The 9,975-nt window shown below is 45.8% G+C and overlaps 1 protein-coding gene across 1 annotated transcript in view; it reads left to right on the top strand.

Annotated features, from left to right (window-relative positions):
* The first annotated feature begins 6,744 nt into the window (after positions 1–6,744).
* LOC140391644 (seizure 6-like protein) overlaps positions 6,745–9,975 on the top strand; it is a 522,156-nt gene continuing 518,925 nt past the window's right edge. Inside the window, exon 1 of the mRNA XM_072476384.1 lies at positions 6,745–7,341. Coding sequence (XP_072332485.1) covers positions 7,215–7,341 — 127 coding nt within the window. The 5' untranslated portion in view covers positions 6,745–7,214. The remainder of the gene's footprint in view (positions 7,342–9,975) is intronic.

The raw sequence follows: 9,975 nt of genomic DNA, 5'->3' as shown, positions 1-9,975 counted from the left end.
TTCCAAAGTGCATAGCCTCACACTTTTCCACATTGTATTTCATCTGCCACTTCTTTGCCAACTCTCCTAGCCTGTCCAAATCCTTCTGCAGTCCATCTGCTTCCTCAATACTACCTGCTGCAGGATGTGGAAAATAGGCCGATAATATGCTAATTTCTAGCGCTTACTACACAATCATCACCAAATAGAAAATCACGCAGTCTATCAATGGAGACCTTGGTCTTGGTAAGCCATATATGAATGCTATCAGCTGAAATTTTACATAGATGTAAATGTGGGAGCTGCTGGTATATGCCAGGTCTAACAGCCCTGCCTAATCCAGAGGAATATCTGTTCTATAACCGGTTCCTAAAATGCATTTGCTTAATTTGAATTTAAAGGGTGACGTTTCATCAGTAGATTAAGATGAAGGCCTGTCCCTGTTAATAAAGCAGATTTAGGTTTCCAGTACATGGGTGAGATATTTTTTTATCTCCAGTTTCTATTTAATAAGGAAGATGGCAAGTTGGGAATCCAGTTTGTTTTATTCTAAAGATGTAACAGCATTTCTTTTCTCTTCAGTTCTCTGACGTTCATGACTCTTATAGCTTTAGCAAGAGATCCAATTAATTTCAGAAGCAGTAAAATAGGATCTGTGAGCTGCTCACTGAGAAACAAAATCTCATTTGTACATATCAGTGGAGCTGATCCTGAAAGGAGAATCACATAATGTTAGTGAGCTTTCTGCATCCACTGTTTTAAGTTGCTTATCATGTGGGGCAGCACGGTAGCATGGTGGTTAGCACAATTGCTTCACAGCTCCAGGGTCCCAGGTTCGATTCCGGCTTGGGTCACTATCTGTGCGGAGTCTGCACATCCTCCCTGTGTGGAGTCTGCACATCCTCCCTGTGTGTGCGTGGGTTTCCTCTGGTTTCCTCCCACAGTCCAAAGATGTGCAAGTTAGGTGGATTGGCCATGATAAATTGCCCTTAGTGTCCAAAATTGCCCTTAGTGTTGGGTGGGGTTACTGGGTTATGGGGATAGGGTGGAGGTGTTGACCTTGGGTAGGGTGCTCTTTCCAAGAGCCGGTGCAGACTCGATGGGCCGAATGGCCTCCTTCTGCACTGTAAATTCTATGATAATCTATGATGAACTGTGTTGTTTCATATCAACTATAACACTCTTCTGTCTGGTTCAAACAGTCTGGATGATATTTAATGCTGTTCAGAACTGTCTTTGAGGGCAATGGTTTCTAAAGCATTGATGCTTAGGATAGCTGATGTGACATATAACCAGCTTCCTCTAACTATTAGACATTGGTCAGCATGGTAGCACAGTGGGCAGCACTAGAGTCATAGATGTTTGCAGCATGAAAACAGGCCCTTTGGCCCAGCCTGTCCATGCCACCCAGTTTGGCCCATATTCCTCCATGCCCACCCTGCCCATGTAACTGTTCTTTAAAGGAAAAAAATTGGACCAGCCTCTACCACTGCCTCTGGCAGCCCGTTCCAGATGCTCACCACACTCAGTGTGTGGAAATTTCCCCTCTGGTCTATTTTGTATCTCTCCCCTCTCACCTTGTATAGTGTTCAATTCTGGTCGCCACACTACCAGAAGGATGTGGAGGCTTTAGAGCGGGTGCAGAAGAGATTTACCAGAATGTTGCCTGGTATGGAGGGCATTAGCTATGAGGAGCGATTGAATGAACTCGGTTTGTTCTCACTGGAACGAAGGAGGTTGAGGGGAGACCTGATAGAGGTATACAAAATTATGAGGGGCATAGACAGAGTGGATAGTCAGAGGCTTTTCCCCAGGGTAGAGGGGTCAATTACTACGGGGCATAGGTTTAAGGTGAGAGGGGCAAGGTTTAGAGTAGATGTACGAGGCAAGTTTTTTACGCAGAGGGTAGTGGGTGCCTGGAACTCGCTACCGGGGGAGGTAGTGGAAGCAGGGACGATAGGGACATTTAAGGGGCATCTTGACAAATATATGAATAGGATGGGAATAGAAGGATACGGACCCAGGAAGTGTAGAAGATTGTAGTTTAGTCGGGCAGCATGGTCGGCACGGGCTTGGAGGGCCGAAGGGCCTGTTCCTGTGCTGTACATTTCTTTGTTCTTTGTTTGTTCTTAAACCTATGCCCTATAGTTCTAGACTCCTCTACCTTTGGGAAAAGATGTTGACTATCTATCTTATCTATGCTTCTCATTATTTTATAGACCTCCATAAGATCACTCCTAAGCCTCCTACGCTCCGGGGAAAAAAGTCCCAGCCTATCCAGCCTCTCCTTATAGCTCAGACCATCAAGTCCTGGTCGCATCCTTGTAAATCTCTTCTGCACTCTTTCTAGTTTAACAATGTCCTTCCTATAATAGGGTGACCAGAACTGAACACAGTATTCCATGTGTGGTCTTCCTAATGTCTTGTACAATTTCAACAAGACGTCCTAACTCCTGTATTCAATATTCTGACCAATAAAACTTAGCATACTGAATACCTTCTTCACCATCCTGTCCACCTGCGACTCCACCTTCAAGGAGCTATGAACCTGGAGCCCTAGATCTCTTTGTTCTGTAACTCTCCCCAACTTCCTACCATTAACTGAGTAGGTCCTGCCCTGATTTGTCTACTAAAATGCATCACCTCACATTTATCCACATTAAACTCCATCTGCAATTCATCAGCCCACTGGTCCAATTGGTCAAGATCCTGTTGCAATCTTACATAACCTTCTTCACTATCCACTATGCCACCAATCTTGGTGTCATCTGCAAACGTACTAACCATACCTCCGACATTCTCATCCAAATCATTGATATATATAACAAATAACAGTGGACCCAGCACCGATCCTTGAGGCACACCGCTGGTCACAGACCTCCAGTTTGAAAAACAACCCTCCAAAACCACCCTTTGGCTTCGGTCGCCAAGCCAATTTTGTATCCAATTGGCTACCTCACCCTGGATTCGGTGAGATTTAATCTTTTGCAACAACCTACCATGCGGTACCTTATCAAAGGCCTTGCTAAAGTCCATGTAGACAATGTCGACTGCACTGCCCTAATCTACCTCCATGGTTACCATTTCAAAATACTCAATCAAATTGGTGAGACATGGCTGACTTTCTCTAATTAGCCCTTGCCTGTCTAAATGCCTGTCGTTCCTGTCCCTCAGAATACTTTCTAACAATTTACCCACTACAGAAGTAAGGCTCACCTGTCTGTAGTTCCCAGGCTTATCCCTACAGCCCTTCTTAAACAAGAGCACAACATTTGCTACCTTCCACTCTTCAGGCACCTCTCCTGCGGCTGTCGATGATTCAAATATTTCAGCTAAGGCACCGACAATTTCCTCCTTAGCCTCCCACAACGTCCTGGGATACATTTCATTAGGTCCCGGGGATTTATCTATCTTGATGCACTTTGATATCTCCAGCACCTTCTTCTCTTTAATATGTACACTCCTCAAGACATCACTTTTTATTTCCCCAATTTCCCTAACATTCATACCTTACTCAACAGTAAATACTGACGAGAAATATTCATTTAGGACCTCTCACATCCCTTGTGGATCTGCACATAGATGACCTTGTTTATCCTTAAGAGGCCCTACCCTCTCCCTAGTCACCCTTTTACCCTTTATGTATCTGTAAAAGCTCTTTGGATTTTCCTTGCCTTATCTGCCAAGACAATCTCATGTCCTCTTTTTGCCATTTGTGCCCTCCTGATTTCTCTCTTAACTGTACTCTGATGATCCCTATGCTCTTCAAGGGATCCATTTGATCCCAGCTGCCTATGCTGCCCATGCACTCTTGCTTCACAGCACCAGGGTCCCAGGTTCGAATCCCGGCTTGGGTCACTGTCTGTGTGGAGTCTGCACGTTCTCCCCTTATCTGCGTGGGTTTCCTCCAGGTGTTCCGATTTCCTCCCACAAGTCCAGAAAGACGTGCTGTTAGGTGAATTGGACATTCTGAATTCTCCTTCAGTCTACCCGAACATGCGCAGAATGTGGCGACTAGAGGCATTCACTGTAACTTTGTTGCAGTGTTAAAGTAAGCCTATTTGTAACAATAAAGATTATTATTAGGTAAGAAAGAAAGAATTATCATTTCAGAATGTCTTTTTCATGTCCCAGCTCATTCCAAAGTATTCTCCAGCCACAAATGTAGTGTAATCACAGTTCCATGTGTAAGCAAGTGTGTGAGACAACGAGCTTGGGCACAGAAAGTGATCACTCAATCTATTTTATTTTTGTTTATGTTGGTTCAAGGATGAACGTTAGCCACAGCACCTTTGAACACTGGGATGGGGCCATTGACATCCATTTAAGTAACAAAATGTGAGATAATACCTTGCCCTGATAGATCATACCATAACAATGCAGCTCTCCCTTGATACTGCGGCACAATGTAATTCTAGATTATATGTTCTCTTCTATATAGAAGCCACTGTTTTCTGACATGGGGAAAAGAATGCTGTCAACAAAGCCAAGAACCAATCTACTCTTGCAGTACTGAGGGAAAGCTGCACCGTTGAAGGTGCTAGCTCTGGGTTGAAATGTTCAAGGTCGACAGCTTCAGATTCCGAGGTGTGCACATTGCCAAAAATCTGCCCTGGTCCAATCACGTCGACGCTACGACAAGAAAGCACCACAGCGCCTATACTTCCTCAGGAAACTAAGGAAATTCGGCATGTCCACATTGACTCTTACCAACTTTTACAGATGCACCATAGAAAGCATCCTATCTGACTGCATCACAGCCTGGTATGGCAACTGCTCGGTCCACGACCGCAAGAAACTTAATAATATGATAATATAATAATCGCTTATTGTCACAAGTAGGCTTCAAATGAAGTTACTGTGAAAAGCCCCTAGTCGCCACATTCCAGCGCCTGTTCGGGGAGGCCGGTACGGGAATTGAACCCGCGCTGCTGGCATTGTTCTGCATTACAAGCCAGCTGTTTAGCCTTCAGAGAGTCGTGAGCACCGCCCAGTCCATCACACGAACCTGCCTCCCATCCATTGGCTATCTACACCTCCCACTGTCTGAGGAAAGTGGACAGCATAATCAAAGACCCCTCCCACCCGACTTACTCACTCTTCCAACTTCTTCCATCCGTCAGGAGATACAAAAGTCTGAGCACACACACAAACCGATTCAAAAACAGCTTCTTCCTCGCTGTTACCAGACTCTTAAATGACCCTCTTGTGGACTGATCTGTTTAATATTACACTCCTGTATGCTTCACCTGAGGTTGGTGTCTTTGTATTTACATTGTCTATCTTGTGTTGCCCTATTATGTATTTTCTTTTCATGTACAAATTATCTATTTGAGCTGCATGCAGAAAAATACTTTTCACTGTACCTCGGTACACATGACAATAAACAAATCCAATCCAATCCAATCCTGGCCAATACTAATTCATCAGCCAATAGCTAATAGCTTAAACTGGTTATGCTTGCATTGTTTTTTGAGATAAGCGCAAAGTGGCAGTTCTGTTTCCTACATTACAACAATGATTACACTTCAAAATTGTTTCCAATAAACTGGAAAGCACTTTAGGGTGTGCTGAGGAGTGTGTATACAAAATAGTGAGGACTGGTCCCATAGAAATAATCCCCTCTCTAACTGATGAAATTGTGAATATTAATATGTGACCAGCAAGGACAATTCATAATATTAGTAGTCAATTGAGTGAAAAACCTGTTTCCCTTCGGAAGGAGCTTGCACGCAAGCTACTGGAAATGAGATAACACATCAAGCTTACCTGCGGGCAAGAGAAGAGGAAAGTAATTGTCCTGGCTGGCGAATAAGATAAAATGGGGATGGGGTGTGTGGAATCTACCACGTCCAGGTGCTGTAACCCCTGGGGGAAATCCATCCTCTGAACCGGATGGAATTTGAAATGCCGTTGAAAGGTCCTTACTCTTTCCTCTGTGGCTTCCAATATTACCAGAAGCCCAGCACAAGTGCAGAACAAACTTGCAACAGTTTCTGAGCCAGCTGTTATGGATATGGAATCGAAATATTGTTGTCCCCTGGGCCAGGTCGATTCTTGACCTGAGGTGAGTTAGTTGATTGGAGGGACACGATGGAGAGTAGCAAGTACCGCTGGAACTCCGGCCTAGCATGAGTTAGGAGAGGAGGGGAATATTGTGGAGAATGCACTTCTAAAAAAAAACTTGTGCGGCAATAAAAGTAGAATACAATCATTATGTCTGCTAATTGGCTCCAACCTAAGGTCTTTGATGCTTCAAATATGCTTAGCTCCACATTCTAAGTAGACATTTGACGAAACTATAGAGAATGAAGGGTTGTTATCAAATACAATGACATCTATCGTACAAAAGCAAGGCTGGTTGTCATCCTAAATCTGCCAATTGCCATCATTCCAAAGCCAATTTTAATTGTGAGAGATATACTGAAAGGGGTCAACCTTCTTCAAATCAAACGATTTAGCTATGTTTGGAGTGGGGGGTAATAAAGATATCCATATATCACATGCAGCTGACAGGTTTGAATGCTTTTGACCACTGCATGGAGTGTTTACAAAGGAATGAGGGTGGGGGGAATGGGGGAATGGACCCTCCGGTCTCTCTTTGTGGAAGGGTTGCAATATGTACATTGCAGTTTGATTTGATTCTGTTTCAGTGACTGCAAATGATGCACTCGACACTCTCAACTGCTCCCTTTGAAAAGTAACGCCAGCAGGTTGGCTAATTGCACATCCCAGTCCCTTGTTTCTACAACTCTAGCTGGAAAGCTTGTTAGGATATAAGGAGATGTTAGACGTGGGACAACAAATGTCCCCTGTCCGAACCCGCCAGCAAACCTCCCCCCATTTACGTGAAGCGCACGTTTGCAATTAGCCAAAGACAGACTTGAGGCAGTGAGGGTTTGGGATGAGCTGGGAAGCGGCTGACGGACTGGGAGCAGTGGAGAGAGAGAGACACTCAGCTTAGCCCCCACCAGCCAGCCTCCCATCTGCCCAATTTCTCGCTGACAACCAAAAAAAAACCGTGACGCATAGAATCGATTCAGAATGCGAAAAGTAGCTTAGATTTGGGCTTGCTGAAACACTCGCTCCTAAATATGGGGTGCCGCCCAGGTTCTGAGTAAGAAGTGCGGGGTGGGAGAGAGAGCGAGAGAGGGAGAAAGAGGTAGAGGTGAGAGAAGGAGATCGCTCCTGTTATTGTGCGAGAGACTATCAGAGAAAGGAAGGTTCCTCTGTCCATGACACAAAACAAGGAACCCATTGGAAATAAAGAATCGAGAATGCTGCCTTTTGGACTGGGGAACTCCAGTATTCTGTGGCTGCTTCACGGCTTCTTGTTGATCGGAATCAAAGCCCAGGCTCAAGGTAAGACATGTCTGCAGTTTCTCACCTATTACTCGAAATCTTTCCATCTACTTTCTTACCTCCCCCCGCCCCCCTCCCTCCCCATTGGGAGGGAACGATCCCCTTCTCCTGTGTATCTGCCCTCGGTGTGTCTCTCTGGATATATGAGGGTTGTTATTCTATCCCACCCCGCTCCGTGCTTGATGTTTCCAGTTCATTTCACTTCATTCCACACTTCTACCTATTTTCTGTTGCCATCGTTTGTACCCGGACTCAATTATCTTATATCTTCCTTGTCTTGCTTTAGCTCCCCCGCCCACACTCTCTCCACCCCCCCCCCCTCTCTCTCTCTCCCCCCCCCCCCCCCCTCGCTTCTCACTCTCTCTGTTCCCTCTCATCTTTCTTGAGGTTGCTAGATTTCACTTAAAAAGAAAGAAAGAAAAGAGACAAAGAGCCAGCCGCCCCCGCACAGATCCTACTCTCTCTCTCTCTCTCTCCCCCAATGGTATTCCCGACTTCCCTCCCTCGGCATCTTTCAACAATCTGGAACTCCCTCTGAGAGCTTCAGTTGCGAAAACGGCGCCAGCCTTGTCAGGAAAGCGCATCTTTCCCACTTAATTATCCCGTTTACAAATAAGCAAGCGGGCTGTTTATTTATCCGGGGGCTTGCAGTCTGAATGAAACCCTGGCACCGTAGGAACAGAATTGTGATCCGTCTGAACGCTTTAAATGGGTCCAGAATATTCACAATGCATCTATGAATCGGTGTGGATCTGGCATTTGTGTTTGGACTAAGGTGATTTGGCGGGAAGGAACAACTCCCCCAAATGTCCTCAGCACATTCCATGAATAGTCCCCTGTCCTCATATTTTATGCTCCATTCTATGTTCTGGATGGGGAGGGGGCCCTCAACCCCACTTTAGTCAATGGGCATATCGTCATTTGCCAAGCCCCCTCTCAAGAGTAGGTTTGTTTGGCTGTTTGCGGACAATGTGGGTGTCTGTGTTGACTAATTCTGTCCAGGTAGTTGTGAGAGGGTTACAGTGTCGGGAGATATTTGTGGGTGGTATGTGAGTACAAAGTTTGGTACTCTGCTCGTCAAACGCTTGAGCCCTTGACCAACTTTACTCTTACTTCCCTCTTCTGCCCCATTGCCCTACGAAATGTGTAAGAAAACGGTGTAACGCCCAGTTTGCCTCCTCCGTCTAATTTATGGCAAAGGGTGATGAAGTTTGCATCTGACACCATTTGAACCTCTCAAGCCCGGTGTAAAGTCAGAATTTAAATTCTCCTGCTTGAGCCTGCAATCATTGTCTGCACTTTGTGTGTGTGTGTTGTGGCTAGAGCGCTAGACGCTGTAGCAGCCACAGCCGGTACCCTCTGCGGTGCTACACTAACGAGAAAAAACTGATGCTTCCTATTCAAAGATTTGCCATTCTGACAACAGTCAAAGGGGCTTTGGACCCAGTGAATTCCTCTGTTTTGAAAAGACGTTCACACGAAAAAGAAAATGAACCTGGTTCTAAAATGCCCATTTCTCTGATGAAACTGAGAACCGGTCGGCCGATGATTGGGAGTTTGGTGGTGTTTAACACCGCGGGGCAAAGTGAACAGACACGAATTGAGTAGGCGGAGTGGGTTTCAGCACCGCCGTGCTGGACAGCTCCGGGCTCTGGGCTCGAAGTGCATGTTGGCGACACAGGACAACAATGTTGTGGCAGACTCGCCCAGTTTTTTTTTTGTAAGCTGTTCTGGGCATCCTGTGCCACGCATTGACATTGGGTTTGATAATACATCGCTGCAGAGCAGGGGGTGGGGTGGGTGGGGGGTACAGAGCGTGATTCAAGTGACACAGTAGCAGCCGGAAATGTGAGAGGAGACGAGAGTCAAGACTCACCCTGTTCTTGTGGTGTTAATTTGCGAATGAATATCCCGCAGCGATGCCACTCTGGCTTATGTGACAGTAACTCAAGCTGCTCAAAGGAGCCGGTCCCTGATCTGCACCGTGAGAAAGCGAGGTGATTATTCGATGTTGTATTCCGACCCTCCTTCTCCCCACCTCACATGTTTGTGGCTGGCTGTGTGTGTGTGTGTGTGTGTGTGTGGGAGGGTTACAATCCGAGTAGCCCCCAAGTGCCCTGCTCAAGTGGTATCGCTTACTGGCGAGCAGGGCCAGACTATTGTATCAGGTGCCCTGCCAAACCAGCCCTCCGCCTGATCCCTATACATGGAGGTAAGAATTACTGAATAATCATCAGCAGTGGGGAAACCATGCGGATGATTTCATCTACCTTCGGGTTAGTGAAGGGGATTGCAGACTGATTGGCTATCTTCTGGGTCTGAATGGTCCAGTGGGCTACAAGGCTCTGCAGTTGCCCAGTAAACCTTTGGGGGAGCTATTTTACCACTGCTTGACATCTTGTAGAATATGAGTCCCATGGAAGGCCAAAGATGCTTCATGAGTGTGTCCACCCCTCCCACAGGCAGCCCGGAATGCTGGCACCAGTGTTGATTGTGAAGGAACTCTACTACTTGAACTGCGAGGATAAGGAAAACATTTCAATTTACATGTATTGAATAAGGTGGTATGTGTCATAAGTAAACTATGAGTGTAAAATGCTGATTAACCCCACTCCCCCAAAAGGGAATCATTAT

Source organism: Scyliorhinus torazame, chromosome 1 (genome assembly GCF_047496885.1).
Source record: "Scyliorhinus torazame isolate Kashiwa2021f chromosome 1, sScyTor2.1, whole genome shotgun sequence".
In the NCBI taxonomy this organism is placed as follows: Eukaryota; Metazoa; Chordata; class Chondrichthyes; order Carcharhiniformes; family Scyliorhinidae; genus Scyliorhinus; species Scyliorhinus torazame.
Note: the sequence above shows the minus strand (reverse complement) of the source record. Positions and strands in the feature narration are given on the sequence as shown.